At 42.6% G+C, this 20,875-nt stretch overlaps 1 protein-coding gene across 3 annotated transcripts in view; it reads left to right on the forward strand.

Moving 5' to 3' along the window:
* NR3C1 (nuclear receptor subfamily 3 group C member 1) overlaps window positions 1-20,875 on the forward strand; it is a 131,132-nt gene that overhangs the window by 98,437 nt on the left and 11,820 nt on the right. For 2 of the 3 annotated variants that reach the window (XM_029050019.2, XM_029050020.2), the window contains exons 3-6: window positions 1,882-2,048; window positions 8,958-9,074; window positions 13,526-13,804; window positions 15,813-15,957. In XM_029050019.2, coding sequence (XP_028905852.1) covers window positions 1,882-2,048; window positions 8,958-9,074; window positions 13,526-13,804; window positions 15,813-15,957 — 708 coding nt within the window. The remainder of the gene's footprint in view (window positions 1-1,881; window positions 2,049-8,957; window positions 9,075-13,525; window positions 13,805-15,812; window positions 15,958-20,875) is intronic. The other variant, XM_029050021.2, reaches the window with a different exon arrangement.

Consider the following 20,875-nt stretch of genomic DNA (forward strand, 5'->3'; position numbering starts at 1 on the left):
TGAAACCTAAAGTAGCTGAACTTAATGACATTTTAAAATGGATAAGCGTTCTTTAAAGGGATACTGCCCCCATTCCCTCTCTCTTGAAATCTGTAATTCCTGTTTCTTTTTCTCTGGAGTGACTCCCTCATAATTCTATCACTGTTCATCTCTTGTTTGCCTCATTCTGTAGTCTTAGCTCTCTTTCTAGATCTGCTCCCGGATACTGCTTCTATTTGGTTAGATCTAATAGTAATAATTGTGGTATGCGAGTGCTTTTTATGTGCTGACCACTGCAGTAAACACTGGGTAATTAAGATGATCAGCTCAGACCCGATGCCTATCCCACATGGGGCTCCCAGTCGAAGGGGGAAAAAGAACAGTTGTTTAATCCACATTTGACAGATAAGGAAACGGGGGCAGAGAGAAGTTAAGTGACTTGCCCAAGGTCACACATCAGGCAAGTAATGAAGCTGGGATTGGAATCCAGGTCCCCTGACTCCCAGTTCTGTGCTATTTCCACTAGGCCATACAGTTTCTCTAGCTCCAATCAGAGCGATACTTCCCCCGAGGGTACCCATATAATCCAGGAGCATCACCAACTCCTCCTATTGAGGGCAGAAGGTTAAAGGAAAATACGGAGCTCTCCTCTAATGATCCTTGACAAAATGATCGCCACATTAGACATGGATGGCTTATAAAGAATTTGCTTGGTTACCCACTTTGTAGATGTATTTTCTGCCTCCGATTACCATCACAAACCAGTATTTATTGAACACCTGCCTCCTGCACTGAATTATACCATGTACAATGGGGAAGATATAATTCTAAACCGTACATAAATATTTGTAAAAGATTACTAAAGGTAACGTGATTACAAGAGCTGGTTGGGCTTTAATCAGGGGACATTAAAGGGGAAATAGGATTATGGTTGGCAAGAGTGTGGAGAATATGGAAGAAGAGGAGTTTGTGATGCAGGACAACTGAGGAATCAGTGGAGGACCTTGAAAAGGATACAGTATTGCCATAGGTATTTTATGTCTTTAATTGTGGTAGCAGCAGGAAAAGAGGACAATGAGAGGGTCAGTGAAAAAGCCAGAAATGTTAGCACACTTACTTTCCTGGCTGAATTCTTTCCTGGATTCCTGGGGCAGGCTGAGCTGTCATGGTGGTTTATCTGCTTGGGGAGGAGGACTCAGAGTAATATAGAACAATATTTTTGTTTCTTCAGATATGGGTCTAAATTAGCTATTTTTATTTGAGGGAATTTTTTTAACAAAAGCCATTCAATTTTTATCACCTATTTAAGTATCTATTCCTCTACATTATCCATTTTTCCTCTCTCCTCTTGTCTGTAAATTATTTTGTGTCTGTCTTCCCTGCTAACTGATAGCTTCCTGAGGGTAGAGATCTTGCCTTCTAATTCTGTGGTCTTCCAAACATTTAGTCCAGTGTTCTGCACAAGGTATGAGTTCAATAAATACTGTGGGTCAATTGATTTATTGATTTACTTGTCCCTTGCAGACTCAGTCATTCAAGCTTAATGGAAGTCAGTGATTTATCTGAGTGTCATTGTTCATTTCCCCACTTTTAACTTGAGAATTAACTTTCAACTTGAAATTCTTTATTTAATTTAGGAGTTGAGAGAGAATGCTAGAGTTCTACTTTTCTATACTTTTAGGTTGAATAAATGAATATATGAACACCTTGGTGTTTAAAGAAGCTGTCTATAATAAACCCTTATCCATCATTGCAAAACAATATCAGGTATCAGGTGACAGTATGTTTCAACACAAATTAAACATCTAACAAAGCCAAAAGAACCCCCAAACTGGTTTATTTTAAATTGTATTTCTGACATAATTAACAATGCTTTCTCCCCCTTCTTAATTTGCTTTTTAGCCCCGGAATGAGACCAGATGTAAGCTCTCCACCATCCAGTTCCTCAACGTCGACGGGACCACCTCCCAAACTCTGCCTGGTTTGCTCTGACGAGGCCTCGGGGTGTCATTACGGAGTCCTGACCTGCGGGAGTTGCAAAGTGTTCTTCAAAAGAGCCGTGGAAGGTAGTATGTGTTTTGAAGAGTTTCATTATGTTTCTGACAATCCACGTGGAGTATTAGGAACCTCTGGGCGATTTACAATTGATGTAGGAGTCATAGACCAGGAAGAGCAAAAGTGACCAAGGATGGGAAGGTAAGATGGGAGGAATTAGAAAGGACTGCAGGGTCAACATCTAGACTTGGCCTACCAGGAAGGGAAATGAAACATGGAGGAGAGAAGGGAAATTTAGTTATAAATCTAAGGGGCAGGAAGTGAGAGCTATTCAATAGAGAATTTTTAGATTTCTTACAGCATCGATAAGAGCGTTGTCAATACAAGGTCATTTTATATTTTATGGTTATGCAAAGAGTTTGCAAATGGCACAGTCGGTACAGATTCCCTAAAGCAGTTGTTTTCCATATAAATACTCTGAGAAGGATTACTGTTTTGACTACAGGTCTGCTTGAGTTTCTTGCATCATTTTATGTTCCTTATCTCCTTTTCCTTGGATTCATTTTTTATGTATTTAAAGTATAAATTAGGAAACTGTCAAGGTAATGTTCAGGTTCCAGATGCCAAGATTGAATCAACATTTAGCAACACTTAGTTGGCGTGATTGTGCAATTTACTAAGTGGACTATAGACTGATCCACTAGCAGGCACTGGGAGTCAGAGGAGTTGGGTTCTAATTCCTGCTCCACCACTTGTCTGCTGTGTGACCTTGGGCAAATCACTTAGCTTCTCTGTGCCTCAGTTTCCTCATCTGTGAAATAGGGATTAATACTGTGAACCCCATGTGGGACAGGGACTGTGTCCAACCTGATTATCATGTATCTACCCTGGTGCTTAGCACGTAGTAAGCACTTAACAAATACCACAGTTATTATTATTGTTAGCAGCCCTCCGGCCTTATAGCAGAAGTGAAGGAAGGTGAGCCTTCAAAGAAGAATTTATGCTTCTCAGCCATCAGTCCTCCCATCACAGATGCAGTGGGAGGAAATCTAGGCTACTTATTTTCCTAAAGAACTTCTCCTTTTTGGTTCCTCACTTCCCTTCCATCCCCATCTTTGTGAAACATGGTAGGCCTTTCAGCGGTATAATAATCATCATGTCAATGCCTTGGTAAGATTTGCAGGACATGTTTCTGACATATTGCTATTTGGAAACAGTAGGATCTGATTTGATTGAGTCAATGCTCAGAGAGAAGCCGTTCCAAGAGAAACCTTTGCATTTGCTGATTCTTCAGCCCAGAGGAACCTGCCGATCACCTTGCCAGCGTGCCAACCCCTCCCCTCCCCTTCCTAACAGAGAATTGCTGTGGGGGCAACAGGAGGGTCTGCAGCTACATGACCCAGCTCCCTTCAGCAGAGTAGGGAAACCCCAACAAAGGTTGGCTTTATGGGAACAGCAGAGTCCTACCTTGCTCTGCTCCTATCTGGAAGGCCAGAAATGGCCTGCTCAAGCCTGCTACACCCAGGACCACCCTGATTTACAAGACTCTGTCCCCATCTGGCAGAAGGGAGGAAGACGGAGGTATCCCCCCCATATCACATCCATGGAGGAAGGAGAAGTGGGGCCAGGATTTTCCAGTAAAAGTATCTAGAAGAGAATGAAATATGCAGCTTTTTCATCTACGTTGAAGGTGATGGGGAGGGTGGTGGCAATGGCGCCTTTTGATTGGTGGGCAGGTCTTAAGGATACTTTAATCAAATATCTCATGCATAATTTTCAGGCTAGATCAATTTAAATATTATTGCTATTTGTGTCCAAAAGTGGAATCCCCAAATTTGAGATAAAAATTTTCCAGTTTACTGGATAAGCAGTTATTTTTTAAAGCTTCATTTTGCCTCATAGGCTGATTTTACCTCAGTTTAGTATAGCTGATTACATTTTTCCAACCATATCAAAACATTCACCATTTTAGGAGTTCAGCCATTCCAGCAAAGAAGAAGGCATTTTTTAAATTTACAATGTTGGAAGCTTGAAGCTACCCTGAAAGTTGTCTCTAACTCAAGGATTTGAAGCCCAGGCCAGACTGACCCCAAAATTCTCACCAGGATGTTCGAAGATGAATGTTGCAGGGGTGGCTTGGCAGGGGGAGAAGTTGGAAGAGGCGAATTTCTCCACCTTCAGCTGGCACTGGCTCGAAGAAACGGAAGGAAGAAAGGGAAATTCCAGGAGTCACATGGAGTCTGATGTGGCCCATGTGAGCCCTGGCTCCTGGGGATTCTTCTGCTCTCCCATGGCTCAATCCAGCCCTGGTTTTAGCCGTGCACACTTGCATAACCAAGCCCAGGAATACCCATAAAGCGAAAGAGCCACAAGATCTTGCAGAAAGAGAAACTTTGTCTTTAAAAAATTCTGGGTGATATATTCTGCTTTGTAAAAGAAAAAAAATTAAAAAGTTACCTCTCTGAGAAGATTTAGTTAATAGAAAAGAGTGTGGCCTAGTGGGAAGCCCAAGGGCCTGGAAGTCAGAGGACTAAGCTCCTCCAATTACCTACCGGGTGATCTAGGGCAAGTCACTTTACTTCTCTGGACCTAACTTCCCTCATCTGCAAAATAGAGATACACTATCTGTTCTCTCTTCTTCTTAGACTGTGAGCCCCATGTGGGACCTAATTATCTTGTATCTACCCCAGCGCTCAGTATAGTGCTTGACACTCAACCGCAATTATTGACAATACCACAATTATTATTATTTTTAGCTATAAAATCAGACCTCCTCCCCTTCTACAAGAGCAGTCATCTCCCTTTTAGCCAACAATTTGGGAAAACTCATTGACTTCATTAGCTTCGACCCCATCTTCAGGGATGACTCCTAAATCTACGTCTCCAGCCCCGACTGCCATCCTTCTGGCCAATCTCGCATTTCTTCCTGCCACATTCAGGACATCTCTACTTCGATGTCCTGCTGACACTTCAAGCTTAACATATCCAAAACAGAACTCTTCATCTTGGCATTACCCTGGCCTCATCCCTTTCATTCAATCTGCATTTTCAGTCTGTCACCAAATCCTTTCAGTTCAGCCTTCACATTGCCTCTAGAGTCTGCCCCTTTCTCTGCATCCAAACTTATACTACCCTGGTCCAAACAGTTGTCCATTAATGTGTCAGCCTCCTACTGATCTCCCTGCTTCCAGCCTCTCCCCTGCTGACGTCCATATTTCATTCTATTACCCAGATCATTTTTCTCAAAAGTCATTCTGTCATGTCTCATACTCCTCAGAAACCTCCAATGATTGCTCATCCATTTCCACATCAAATAGACTGTAGACTATAAGTAAGCTACAGTAAGCTCTAGAATGTAAACTTGTTTTGGAGAGGGAACGTGCCTATCGACTTTGTTGTATTGTAGTTTCTCAAGTGCTTAGTATATCACTCTTTACATAGTAAGTGCTCAGTAACTATGATTAATTGAAACAGAAACTCCTCTCCATCAGCCATAAGGTACTCACAGCTTTCACTCCCTCATACCTATTTTGTTCTCCCACTACAACCCAGCCCACACACTTTGTTCATCTAACACCAACCTACTTAGTCTCTTCTCAGTCTCAGCCTCAGTCTCTTCTCATGCTCCCTTGCTCATGTCCTCCCTCCAGCCTTGGACTCCCTCACCTTTCATATCCACAGACCCTTATTCTCCCCATCTTCAAAGCCCTACTAAAATCATACATCCTTCAAGTGGCCTTTCCTGGCTAATTTCTCTCCACTTTATTCTCCTTCCCTTCTACATTGCCTATGCTCTTGGGCCTGAATCTCCCTTCAAAATCTTACTAAAGAAACATCTCCTCCTGGAGCTCTTCCCTGATTAAGCCCCCCTCTCCCCCAACTCACTTCTGTCTTGCCCGCACTCTCCCTTTGTTTTTCCCCCTTCACAGCCCTTATGTACTTATATCTAATTTATGTAATTTATATTAATGTCTCTCTCCCTGCCTCTAGACTGTAAGCTCATTGTGGGCAGGGAAAGTGTCTGCTTATTGTTGTATCATTCTCTCCCAAGCATTTAGAATAGTGGTCTGCACATAGTAAGTGCTCAAAAAATATAATTTAATGAATGAACTATTACTTCCTCCAACCTGTAATCTTTGCCTGGTTTCCCAGATAGATTGTAAATGACTTGAAGGCAGGAATTGGGTCTCCTAATCCTTCTGTATTTTCCCAGGTACTAATACAGTGCTCTGTGCACAGTTGCCCAGTAAATGCTATTAATTGATGAACTGATTAAATAGCTTTTCCCCATCAGTCAGGACCAGTTGCACCTAAGTAAGGGAGTGAAGAGAGATCTTTTTTCTCTTTCTTGGTTGTGACTTTTCTTCTTTAAAAATATCCTGCTAGACTATCCCTATTCATATCCAGGATCTGTTTTTCATTTGTCTAGTTAGCTCACGAGTTCATTATGTCTAGTTTCAGAGTCCTTTTAAGTCTTCTCTGAAATTGAAGATCTTCCGGGTGTTTTCTTGTAGCTGTAAGCTAGTGCCTTACTGAAAAGTTTGTAAAAAGCACCCAACTTTTTCTTTTGGCTCCAAGATAAAATATCCTTTGAATTCCCTGTAGAATATTTCCAAGACTGAATTTGAAATCATATCTATTCACTTGAAAGAATATGGTCTCCAGCTCTGAAATTATTTGAAATTGGAATAGAAACTCCATAAATCTTTTTCTCATTTATAAGGTGCATTAAGCTGTCTCCTATCCTTCCCCAGGACACCTAGAATGGTCCATTTTTATCAGAACCTGTTGTTTTGGGGTTGAAACCAGGGCAGTCCAGCACTCCCTCTGTAAGGTCTTGGCTAATCGGATGCCTGGAGGGGCCTGGTCAACCTTGAACGACTCATTCATTCAGTCAGACATTCAATCACTTGTATGCATTGAGCAATTACTGTGTTTAGAGCACTGTAATAAGCCCTTAGGAGAGTACAATACAGTAAACAGACACATTCATTCCACAGTGAGCTTGCAGTCTAAAGTGGGGAGACAGGTATTAGTATAAATAAGTACATTACAGATATTAATTACCACTCCCATCTCTCCCAGCTCTAGCAGCTAAAGTCCTGGGTCTTTAGGGCTGGTCCAGTCCCCTGGGTTCCCCTGATGAGGCTCCTCTGGGCATCCTGATACCCAAGCATAAGTCAGGTAGAGGCACACCGGCCACAGAACTACAAGGTGAGAAACGAATAAGCAGTAGGTGCTCAACTCTCCCTTTTCTCCTCCTGTGTTTTCTCCTCACCAGATTGGGCATCTGAAGCATCTTATCCACACCATGAAAATCAGCCATTCGGTTCATTTCTTGAAGAGTGTACTTCATTTGTTAGATATTTATAAATAAACAGTGAAGAGTTATAATGATGCCTAATCAATCATTGGCATTGAGCACTTACTGTATGCAGAACACTGTACTAAGTCTTAATTCCTCACCACCATCTTAAGGCACTCGATCAGCCCTTTCCTTCCTTCCTAAACTTGCTGATCTCCGACAAACCAGTCCCACCCTCCGCTTCTCAAATTCCTATGTACTCTCTGTCTCGCCTATCCTGCCTTCAACCTGTTGCCTACATTCTCCCTCAGGCCTGGAACTCCCTTCCCTTTTGTGTCCAGCAATCCACTACTCTTCCCCATTTTAAAAACCCTCTTAAAATCACCTCTCCTCCAAGAGGCCTTCTCAGAGTGTGCCCTTTAATTCTTTTATAGAGAAGCAGCATGGCATAGTGGATAGCATGGGCCTGGTCATGGGTTCTAATCCCGGCTCTGCCACTTGTCTACTGTGTGCACTTTGGGCAGGTCATTTCACTTCTCTGGGCCTCAGTTACCTCATCTGTAAAATGGGGATTGAGACGGTGAGCCCCACGTGGGACAGGGACTTGGTCCAACCTGATCTGTTTGTATCCACCCCAGCACTCAGTATGGTGTCTGGTACATAATTTAGAGCTTTACAAATACCATTTGTTGTTGTTGTTGTTGTTGTTGTTCTTATCCTCCCTCCCTCTGTGCTAACTATGCACTTGGCTGAGTACCCTCGTGGCGCAGTGGAAAGAGCATGGGCTTTGGAGTCAGGGCTCGTGAGTTCGAATCCCAGCTCTGCCACTTGTCAGCTGTGTGACTGTGGGCAAGTCACTTAACTTCTCTGTGCCTCAGTTCCCTCATCTGTAAAATGGGGATTAAGACTGTGAGCCCCACGTGGGACAACCTGATTCCCCTGTGTTTACCCCAGCGCTTAGAACAGTGCTCTGCACATAGTAAGCGCTTAACAAATACCAACATTATTATTATTATTACCCTGTAAGGCCCTTGATACTCACCCCCGCCCCAAAATACTTCTGTAAATATTACCCTACTCTACTGTTCCCATTAACCCTAACCCATTCTGATGTCAGTTTCCTCCTGTAAACGCTGAGCTCCTTGTGGGCAGTGATCAAGGCCACAAACAGTACCGTGCTCTGCACAGACTAAGCACTCCGTGAATACTGTTGATTGCCGATCAGGCAGCCAATTTTATTGCTCTCCAGGAGATTAGATTAAATATGGCTTTTCTGTCACTTTATTTTAAAAATCAGTGTTGGATTCATTTACAGAGTGTTTTAATGGTGAATATGAATTTCCAGTTTCCCTCCTCTGACTTTAATACTTTGAAACCATGGCTATTTCTGTTTTTCCCTTTCTCAGTATTAACTGAAAGATATATTTTGTGGTCATTGGTTATTTGAAAGGGAATTTTATTTTAAAAACTTTTCAGTATTGTTCCTCTCATGACTAAGAAGAAGTTAGGATGTGTCATTTTACAAAAATGCTTGCTTTCAAGATATTCATTGCTGTATTCAGACCTCAGCATTCTCTGCCCATTTTACCTTTGCCCCAGAGAAATGCCCATAAAGTTTATCTTGAAATATCAGGGAAGAGTTGCAATGTTTTGATTGTACTCTCATTTTTTTCTGTAGGACAACATAACTACCTTTGTGCTGGAAGAAATGATTGTATTATAGATAAAATTCGGAGAAAAAACTGTCCTGCTTGCCGCTATCGAAAATGTCTTCAAGCCGGAATGAATCTAGAAGGTAATGTATAATACTTGAAGAGATTTTTTCCTCTGAATCATAAAAGAGACTCATTTTTGTTTTAGGTTCTAAGCAGGATAATAGCTTGCCAGGGTCAAAATATGTGATTTTAAACTCTGATGTCCATATTTTTATTGAGAAAAAAAGGATTTTTAATTGTTCTTGTTTCCCTACATCAGTCACATCATGTAAAATTTCCACCAGACTGCATAAGATCACAGTTTAATGTAACATGCAATCTTTACCAAATGTTTCACTTTCTATTTTACTTCAGTCCACCTATAAGAACTGAAAGAAAATCTTTAATGCAGCTTTTTTTAATGGTATTTGTTAATCGCTTATTATTTCCCAGACACTGTACTAAACTCTGGGGTAGATACAAGTACATTAGATTGGGCACAGACCATATACCAGATGAGGCTCACTGTCTTAATCCCCATTTTATAGATGAGGTAACTGAGGCATAGAGAAGTTAAGTGACTTGCCCAGTGTCACACAGCAGACAGGTGGCGGGGGCCGGGACTAGAACCCAAGTCCTTCTGACATCCAGAACCTTACTTTATCCAATACCCTATGTGAAAGACACTTTTTGAGGCACTTAACATGGAGAAGATGCTTTGTCCAATTTTTTTTATACCTTGAATGTATTTTTTTCCTCTTTTGCCCACAAAGGAAATCTGTCAAAAAAAGTTTATTCTCAAAATTGAAGAGTTTTTGCAGACTTAAGTGTAAAAGCCGCATTTTGATCTGAATCCTGTCTTTAATATATCCATTTCTCCTATAATGAGAGGATTGCGCTTTTGTAAAACATTGCTGTAAAGAAAATATATGTTTGGTATTTATTTGTAACTGCCAGGCACATGCAAGCAACTGTTTCTTCCAGATCCCCGTCACAGTGTATCCAAATAGGCTCTCCCAATGCAAACAACATTCCCTAATTCCTTTTTAGCATTATGTCCAAAATGCATAGTGAACACATCCAATGTGGATGATTTGAGTGAGTATAAATGTGTCCCTATTAGTAATTCCAGTTTTCATGCTAGGCATATTTGGCACACTGTGATATTTAAATGAAGTGTCAATAAGCCATATGTTTTACATCTATTCTTGTCCCTAATCCCAAGGCATATTTTCTCACTCATTGGTTTTCCTTTGATCTGAGCAGCTTTATGTAATGAAAGTTTCAAAGGAATTGTGTTAAAGACATGGAGTAACACATCAACAGGCAGTCAAGATGTATTTTGTCTTCAATTCTTTGCTACTTTCAAACTTCTGCCATGAGCATAGTTTTTCAGTCTGGTCTTGAGTTTACTGTCAGATTTTATTTTTAAAACAAGAGCTGTAATCTATTAGGTGTAGTGCTTCAAGTAAGTGAAAATATTTACTAGTTTCAAAGATTTATTGAGTAATCTTAGAGTATATGTATTTTCTAACATTTGTGTTAAACTGTTATTTTGTCTTCTTTTGGGGCAGTAGTATTTAAATTTATTTCCCAGTAATGGCAAATCATACACAAAGAAACAATTTCAGATTTTTCTCTGAAAGAACGTACGTGAGGCTACCAGTTATTTTCCATGGAATGGAATGTTTTATTTTTTAAAAAGACAACGGATAGGGTCATGAAATTGCTTAATATAACCCTCTTAGAAAAATCTTGACACGTTATTTGATTCAGTAATAAAAACTATTGATAAAATTAGTATTTGCCCATTTTTATCTTCGAATTTGACAGTTAGAATAAAATAGCAATTGACCTACTCTTTAAGCTCTGCTTAACCTCTACTAGAGAAGTTCAGTGAGGTTTCCAAAGCTTCAGAGAAATCTGTCGTTTTTCCAGGACGCCTCGATCACATCATTCCCTTCTTCCTTAACAAGAAATAAGGTTGCTTTTGAAGAATAATGAGCTTTTACTACCACGTATCTTAGTTGTCAATACTATCTTCTGATTCCTATAACGTGCATGGATAAGATTTTTTTCTACAGAATAAACTTTGCTCTGTATTCAATCATTCTATTCTTAATGAAAATAAAAGAATTGCAGATTTGGCATGTAGTATTTTATCCATGTCTTTTAGGATTTAAATATACTCCCTGGTGCCCTGCAGTTCAGAGGCTGTTTAGTGTTAAATAAAGCCCTGTTTTTAGCGCACACAGGTTGTCAGTACTGGCAGTCGCCTTGGGGGATCAAGAATTAATTATGGAGAATATTGAAGATTCCTGTTTGACTGTAAATAAGCAAGTAAGACAGAAATCATCTATCAATAAGTAGGTTTATTTTACGAAAGAAAACCCAGACAAGGTTGTCTTTTTGCCCTCTCACAGGCAGGTAGGCACCTGAGAAATTGGCCATAGATGACTCCTTTTTCTCCCAGCTTGGGCAGAGTCACACAAACAAGAGCTGAATATGCTCTGTCTCAGCTCCAACTCTTGACAGTGTGGACAGCAGTTGACCTAATGGTTGATGCCACTGGTTCCGGCCGTCTTTGCTTTATTGGTGTAGCATTAACATTGAATTTCATTTACTCTTTCTCTAAATTTTATTGCAGAACTTGAGGGAGCTTTCCCAGGGTGTTCCTTTGGATCGAACCTGACCTTTGTATGGGCAACCGATTCCAAAAATGTTCCTTAAGTTTCTCCCAAGGGGAGTAATCTAATACTGTAGATATTAACAACTCAGTTCAATGCAAGTTCCATAGGAATTTCTCAAAGGAAATTACAGGAAACTCTTTTCTAGCTGCTGCCGTCTGCATTAACATTTCTTTTAATGTTGTAGCTGTCCTTAATATTTAAGTTCCTAATAGAGCTCTACCTGTATGTAGCACTAGACTGTAAGGTCGCTGTGGGTGTGGACTGTGTCTGTTAATTCTTATATTGTGCTCTCCCAAAAGCTTAGTACAGTGCACTGCACACAATAAATGCACAATAAATTCAAATGAATGATTGATTAAATGAATGAATACCAGAAGCAGAGTGATTTAGTGGAAAGAGCACAGGCCTGAGACTAAGGAGACCTGAGTTCTAATCCTGGCTCTTCCACTTCTCTGCTGTGTTACCTTAGGCCAGCCTCTTAACCTCTCTGGGCCTCAGTTCCCTCATCTGTAAAATAGGGACTCAGTCCATGTTTTCCCTTCCCCTTGCAGTGTAAACTCCATATGGGACAGAGACTGACTCAATTACCTTGTATCTACCCCACTGCTAAGTACAGTGAATAACAAATACCACAATTAATATAGTCAGAAATATATCCTTTTTATTATTATTGCTTTCCTCTACTTTGGCGCCATTTTAAGTATTACTTTAAGTTATTTTGATGAGATTTTAAAATGTATTAAAGTGCCTGTTTTTGAACGGATTCATATATCTCACTTTTGAGTGCAAATGTGGATGGAACCTTAAAAGACATCTGTCCAGTCTCCTGTTGACAAACAGGAGAATATTAACCAGGCAGTAGAAGGATTTTCCTTTCTTTTTTTCCTGAAATGCCACTGGCCTTAATAATGTTGGTATTTGTTAAGCGCTTACTATGTGCCAAGCACTGTTCTAAGCACTGGGGTAGACACAGGGGAATCAGGTTGTCCCACGTGGGGCTCACAGTCTTAATCCCCATTTTACAGATGAGATAACTGAGGCACCGAGAAGTTAAGTGACTTACCCACAGTCACACAGCTGACAAGTGGCCGAGCCGGGATTCGAACCCATGACCTCTGACTCCAAAACCCGTGCTCTTTCCACTGAGCCACGCTGCTTCTTGCATTACCTCTGGCATTCTTGGAGTAATAGTACCCCAAAATTTGCATGCCTTTTTCTGGTAAGGGGGCTGCAGGTGTGCCCAAATTAGCTCATGTTAGAGCCCAAGCATAGAACTCTTGGCATAACTGTGAGGTCTCATAATTGGTCAGCTCAGTGACTAGAAGACGCAAACCAGAAGCCCACATAGACAGGGACTGTGTCCGACCTAATTATCTTGTCTCTACCCCGGCACTTAGCACGGTGCTTGATATATAGTAAAAATAATAAATTAGTATGACTGCATGCAGGAACTCGTTACCAAAGGAAGGTTATAGAAGCTCTCCCCTTCTCTAGGGTCTTTCCAGATTTAGAGATGATAATCTTTATGTGAGCACTTAATTGATTGCTAGCAGTGGGAAGACTGGAAAACACCTCTCTCTATGACAGGCATATTTTTTAGAGTTTCTGACTGTGTATTCATGACCATCTCCTAAAGAGATGGTCTTTTTTGTCTCCTCTCCCAAATAATTATCACTCAGGTTAAACATATCACCTGCCTTTAGCCTCAGTTATTAGGAATTTCCAAACAATTGCTGAGTTTTACTAATCCTTAGCACATTGTGTGCGTGTGTGTGTGTCTCTGTGTGCAAAGACAGAGTATGGAATGTCCAATCTATGGTGTTTAAAATGAATTCATTGTGAATTTTCCTTACCATGTGTAGCTCGAAAAACCAAGAAAAAGATCAAAGGAATCCAGCAGGCTGGTGCAACTGCAGGGAGAGAGGCTTCGGAAAGTCCTGTCAACAAAAACTTGGTTCCTGCATCCTTGCCCCAGCTCACCCCTACTCTGGTTTCATTGCTGGAGGTCATTGAGCCAGAAGTGTTGTATTCAGGTTACGACAGTTCCATGCCCGATTCGACTTGGAGGATTATGTCAACGCTCAACATGCTAGGAGGCCGCCAGGTGATTGCCGCCGTAAAATGGGCAAAGGCAATACCAGGTAAGCTAAAGGAAGTAAGTGGAAAATGGAGGTCTTAAGAGTACATATACATCTTCATTAATTCTTTTTTTCAAATAAAATCAGCATCTTTGGAAGTTTCACTCCCTTTGCACTGATTCCATCCATGGCTTTTGACCTTCCTCGAGGAGCATGTTAGAAATTATCCATTTATTTCTCTCCATCCTCCCCCTGGTCACCAAGAGTAGTTCTTCCCCATCTTTTCCATTCCGTGACACACTTGTTCCAAAAGCCAAAACTGAAAGGGGGTTTGGGAGCTTACGCACAGTACTCCCTTTGCCCCCAAGCAAGGGTAAGACTAATTGGGACGAGAAGGAAAAGGACAGGAAGCTGACTCACAGAAGGTTTATGGCAGAAACGAAGACTTAGACAACTGGCTCTACTATCCATCAAAAAGTCATTTGTATTTATTGAGCACTTATTAGGTGCAGAGCACTCTACTAAGTACTTGGGAGAGTGCAGTGCAACAGATTTGTAAGACTTTAAGGGTGAGGTGTCGGTGGCACATCCAAGTAGAGACATCTGGAAGGTAGGAGGAAATGCGAGATATCAGAGAATGAGAAAGGTCAGGGCTGGAGAGGTTAGACTTGGGAATCGGTTAACCCCTTAAGAAAGGTGGTAAAGGTGCCTGGGAATGTACAGAAGCAGGAAGGTAGGGGGTTTGACCCAAGAGAACAGAGGCTAGATGTCTAGCACACGAATCGGCAACCCAAATAGGCCCAGGTTAAAGTTGGTGCAACTTTGAGGGAGCTCCTCCTGCCTTGTGGCAACGTGGCAGAGTGTCTAGGCATTAGGAGCCACTGTGGGACATGTTTACCATGGGGGCACTTGGGAGGCAGTGGTGGGCAAGGTGATTGGATGAAAAATGGAGAATCACTAATCTATACCCTAGAGACCAGGGAAGGAGAAAAGAAGGCAGTGTGGGTATTTCCTCTACTCAATTTGGCTTCTCATTCCTCTTAGACTTTCCCACTTTGACATTGCAGCTTCAAAGTTGGGAGACTCTTCTTTTCCGTAGTTAAGCGCATTTAAAAAATGAGGACAGGAGAGGAAGAGTGGAAATCAACCAAGAATAGAGTCTGTTCTGGAGCAGGGAATAAGGGCATGGGACAGGGAACAAGAAAAGCAGCATGGCCTAGTGGGCGAGCACAGGCCTGGAAGTCAGAAGGACCTGGGTTCTAAATCTGGCTCCGCCACTTGTCTGTTGAATGATCTTGGGCAAGTAACTTCACTTCTCTGTGCCTGTTACCTCATCGGTAAATGGGAATTAAGACTGTGAGCCCCATGTGAGATGGGGGCTGTGTCCAGCTCAGTTTGTTTGTATCCATCCCAGTACAGACTTGCACAAAGAAAGCGCTTAACAAATACCATCATTATTATTATTATCATTATCAAAAGTGTACATTGCTCTTGGGTGCTGACTGATCTCACTTTCCTGACAGGCAGGCTGATTTTGGGGTGGGTTATTCCACCTGCCTCCTAGCACTCAGTAAACATTTTATTTGCAACGTAATTGACAAAAAGGAGTCAATTTGTGTTTTACAAGTGTTGGCTGGTGCCTGCACAAATGAAAATCAAAATGAAAATAAAACCCTGGAAATGCATTTGTTAGCTGAGAATCTATCCTGTCTCAGCTCTAAAACTCTAATGTTTCCTGTGTAGGCTAGGTTTACTCTTCATTTTGGCCTATTCCATTTCATTATTGCAGGATGGCTTATGTCAACCCTCTACCAAAATAATATTATTGAAAAATAAATGAAAACATCTTTGTTTTGACTTGAATGCAACTGACCATTATCGTAAACATTAACCATTTTAAAAGTGTGGAATGAAGATCATTCCCATCCACTTGTGCTTGCCGTGGGTGATACATGGCTTGGCTTTGGCTGCTAAGAGAAATGCCCAGAACCTCTGAAATTGAACCCCGTTGCTCACCACCTAACAGTCCCCTTCTGATTTTTTTTTTCCACTTGGTGGGGCTTTGTTTCAGGTTTCAGAAATTTACACCTGGATGACCAAATGACCCTGCTTCAGTACTCCTGGATGTTCCTGATGGCTTTTGCCCTAGGATGGAGATCATACAAACAATCAAGTGCAAACCTGCTGTGTTTTGCTCCAGATCTGATTATTAACGAGTAAGTAGTATGTGAGTCATTTTCCGTGTATCCAATGGCTATTTTTAGGTGCGTTCCGTCTTATTGATGGAGTACTATTGTGTTGGCTAGCAAGTGAATCCCAGCAGCCCAGAAAATTCAGCAATGCTCAGTTTATATTTCTCTGGCAGGTGATGTGGATGCCTTGGTCAGTCAGCTGCAAATCAGCTGTAAACCTTATAAAGGCACCCTGTACAGTGATGCTTGATGGGGTTTTTAAGGTGTGACTCGAGAGCTTCTCAGTGGTTTGTAGTTGATGGCAGAGAAGGTAACCTGTAGTTATCCTGTTGCCTCTATTACATAGAGAATACTGTACTGGATGGTCTGTTGATGTGACCCAGGCTCCTGGTCCCATGGCTTTGTGGCCTTATGTTCCTCAGGTGCCTGCACTAGCGTGGTCTGACATTTTTATCAACGAAATGGAAGCTGCTCATTGAATCTGTAGGTAACAGGCTGGAAAGGATTCAAATTCCAAATGACTTTATTCAAATGATGTGATGAGACACAATAACTCCAATAGCAACAAATTACAGGGATGAAAAGCGACCTGAGAAAATGCCAGCTGAGGAATGATTTTTGCCTCTTGTCACTGGTTATTTGTGAGCATGAGAGAGGAAGATGCAGGGTGCAGAGCAGACAGCTGAATCAGAGTTATGAAAGTATGGGCAATCTTCAAGGGACTCAGTAGGAACGAGAAATGGAGGATCTGTAAATTAAGTACCATCAGACCCTTTCTGTGCCCAGGATCTGGACTCTACCACAGTAAAAGGAATGCTAAGAATCTGGAATGGTATCAGAGAGAGAAGCAAAAAGCAGTGTAAAGAGTCAGAAAATGTAAATGAGGGAAAGCAAAAGATTATTCATGTGGGGAAGAGAATGTTGAGAAAGGGGCTTTGAAATATGTTAAGGGTTACTGTTCCAACAAGAAGAGGGTGACCACCTTCCAGACCTCTTGCCAGACAAGAGGAAATGGACCCAAATGACAGCAGGTGGCATTCAGTTTAGGTGGGAAGAAGAATTTCGTGCCTTTCCATGGCTAAACAAGAGAAGATCGGGGAATCCCCATATCTGGAGGCTCCGTCTGCCGGGAGAGTGTTCGAAAGGTGAGGTGAGGCAAGGCAAGGAGAGGTCAAGCCTTGCTCAGAGGAAGCACAAGTCCCTGGGCCCTTTGGTGGTGAGAGAATCAAGGGGTAGGGTACATGCCCAGGTAGTGGCTCTGCCTTTGTACTACTCCCTGACTTGTCGAACCCCATTCACGTATTCATTCGATCATATTTTTTAAGTGCTTACTGTGTGCAGAGCACTGTACTAAGCGCTTGGGAAAGTACAACAATAAACAGTGACATTCCCTGCCCACAATAAACTCACAGTCGGGGTAGGTGTGGGCGGGTCAAACATCAATACAAAAAAATAAAATTACAGATATATACCTAAGGGCTGTGGAGCTGGTTTGATGCAAGGAGAGCAAAGGGAGCAAGTCAGGGCGATACAGAAGGGAGTGGAAGATGAGGAAAAGTGCGACTTAGTCTGGGAAGGCCTCTTGGAAGAAATGCGGCGTCAGTAAGGCTTTGAGTGGGGGCAGGGCGGGGGGAGAGTAATCATCTGTCAGATTTGAGGAGGGAGGGCGTTCCAGGCCAGAGCTAGGATTTGTGCCAGGGGCCGGCAGTGAGACAGGTGAGATTGGGACACAGTGAGAAAGCACTAGAGGAGCTAAGTATGTGGACTGGGTTGTAGAAGGAGAGAAAGCGGTGAGGTAGGAGGGTGCTAGGTGACGCACTGCTTTAAAGCCAATGATTAGGAGTTTTTGTTTGATATGGTGGGGGATGGAGATCTCTGAGGAAGGGGGTGACATGTCCTGAACGTTTTTATAGAAAGTTGATCGGGGCAGTGGAGTGAAGTATGGACTGGAGTTGGAAGAGACAGGAGGTTGGGAGGTCAGCAAGGAGGCTGATGTAGAAATGGGATAGATGAGTGATTGTGCCTATTGGTTGCAGGACCCAAGTGATGCCACACCAGCCAGTTCCGCCTTTTGATGGTCAGGGTTGTCCCCCTGAGGCCTAACCACTGAGATCATTGCCCTGATAGACCTACCCTCACACTGGTCCTGGTTCAGGATCTCTCTTCTTTCCTTTCATCCGTGTGATCGTTTATTTCCATCTGGGCTTTTAGTAGAGGGATGTCGGAGCAGGGTGGTGGTTTGTCCATCATCGTCTTCTTTGGATTTGTTTGAGGCAGATGGATAAAGCAGTTTAGCTAAAGAGTGTCAACTCCACTTGGACAAGAGAGTGGTGTTGAAACAAAGATCCAATAGTGCATGAATAGTTTTCATGTTCTTAAAATGTTGATAAAGTTGAAGTCAGTTACATTACCATTCATCAGTGTATTGAATCCAGTATATATAGCTCACCAGTATTTTGAATCCCCGATCTGCCACTTGACAGCTGTGTGCCTGTGGGCAAGTCACTTAACTTCTCTGTGCCTCAGTGACTTCATATGTAAAATGGGGATTAACTGTGAGCCTCACATGGGACAACCTGATTACCCTGTATCTACCCCAGCGCTTACAACAGTGCTCTGCACATAGTAAGCGCTTAACAAATACCAACATTATTGTTATTAGAGTTGAGGCATGTTTTCCCATCCTAGTTAGAGCCAACTATCTCGGGCAGGAGCCAGCCACCCCCTTGACTCCAGTGCTAAGCACATGGGGGCAGAGCTTGGAAGAGTGTTCCATTTTCCAAATTCTGAAGCCAGAATTCCCAACCATTTGGCCTTCATGATAACACCCACAAAAATTAGTGGACATCAACCTAGGCCATGAGCACATCCCACCAGGGAAGGCTGATCAAGCTGGACTTAATTCCAACTAGGACTCTACTGAGGCCTGGGAGCTCATCGTCTTAGAACTGTCCATGATGTAGCTGCCGCCGTTTTGAGATTCTTTGGTGATATGCCTAGCTGAGGCTGCCATGTACCAGTGTCATTCACGCTAGGTGGAAAACCTTAAACTGTGAGATTTTTTTGAGAGCTGGTAGGGGGAAGGGATAGCAGTCAGATCCTTTCCCAGAGTATTCATTCAATAGTATTTATTGAGCACTTACTATGTGCAGAGCACTGTACTAAGCGCTTGGAATGTACAATTTGGCAACAATCCTTCTGCTCGATCTACTCTGGGACTTTCCCCTCTGAGCAGCCCCTCGGAGGTACTCTTGAAAGATCTTCCAAAGAAATGGAAGTCAAGTCCATATCAGCCGTTCTGAATTCAACTGTGTACACTCCTGGGAACATTAGCATTATTCTCAGAAGCCTCTGTTCCCTAGATAGTTGTGAACTCAAGTTCTCACCAGAAAGAGTCCGTTTTTGGTGGCCGTAACCTCTGCATTAATGATCTCCAGACATTGATGACCAGTTGCTTATCCGAGTTTTCTCTTCAAGATGATCTCCAGCCTCTACCTCAGCCAGGAACTCGTTTATCTTGTTTTCTTTTTTCCCCATTCTCAAGTCCCTAAGAAAAACTGCTCTTGAATCCTTTTTGGGAGTGCAGTTCTTTTTTGTTTGGGTCTCTCCAGAGCAATGGGACCCTGCTTTCATGGAAGAGAATCTCACAGAGAGACTGTCGAAGTGCCTTGTTTTGGATATGGACGGGTGGCGGGTCTCCCCCACCCCAGGGGGACCTGTGTTAACCCTCTCCATTGGAGATCGGGCAGTCAGCCTAGAGCAGGGAAGCCACATGGTTTACTCTATTCGGAGGCATCAGATATGGTGTCTCAGAAAGCAAAACATCGGGGAACACTCTCAACTCAGCAGACTCATAGATATCATCAAGAATCATGGAGAGAGTCACGACAAAAAGACTGCCCCTGGTTATGCTCCTTGCCGAGAGTCAGCACAGCTTCAAAAATCTTGGAGAGTCACGACAAAAAGACTACCAATGGTTATTCACCTCACGGAGAGAGTCAGCACAGCACTTTTGACCGATGCCTGTGAAGAAGGCCAAAATTATCTGCCAGTCTATTCTCAGCCTATCGCCTACGCACTCAGTAGTACCCATCAGCAACAGGGACTTTAATGTCGTCTCTGAATTCTGCTTCCTCGCAGTTTCTACTTTTGTCTCTCCGCATCGGTGAAGAAGGCTAGTACATCTTCTGGGAGATTTACTGGCCGAGCAACTGTACCACATTGAAGGTTTACAAAGTAGTAAATCTTCTACGTGGTTGTGAGACCTGGACCTACCACAGAAAGCACATCTGGTTTCTCAGTTTCATCTATGGACTATTTTCAGCAGGAGAGGATCGCCAACAATGAAGCCATGGAATGCAGCTAGTTCACCAGCAATGAACTCATGCTCATTGCAACACAACCTCACTGGGCAAGATGTGAAAGGTAAAGAGAAGCAGCTGCTTTAAAGGCAGTTCCTCACTGCCTCAGACAGAGTGGTATAGGGCATCGGTCGGCTCAGAAACTCACGAGCAGTAGACGACGCATCCTGGAGAAAAGTAATGCTTCAGGAGTAGAGGTTTCACAGCATTAGGGAAACCCGAGACGGAGCAGAGGATGGGAACAGGTGCTGCCAGTGGCAGATGCTTGTGCACAGCAAAGGACACTTTTTAAGTACACACAGTGTGGACTGGAATGGTTTTTGCAGAACTTCCTTGCTCAGTGACAGGCTCTCACCATCTGCAGTGTCATCTTCAAGTGCAAAAGACTAAGCTGTGATGAGATCCCATTCCGAATTCAGCTCCACCTAGAACCCCCTCACCTCTCTTCAGGATGGAGCATCCCTCGAAATGATCACTCTAGCTAAGGACGCACGTTTCACCATGCCTCGAGCAACATCCTGGGAGATACCCAGAATTCCTTCTTTGCAAACTCTAGAACATAAACCATCATTCTTTCTCAC

This window comes from Ornithorhynchus anatinus, chromosome X1 (genome assembly GCF_004115215.2).
Source record: "Ornithorhynchus anatinus isolate Pmale09 chromosome X1, mOrnAna1.pri.v4, whole genome shotgun sequence".
NCBI classification, from domain to species: Eukaryota; Metazoa; Chordata; class Mammalia; order Monotremata; family Ornithorhynchidae; genus Ornithorhynchus; species Ornithorhynchus anatinus.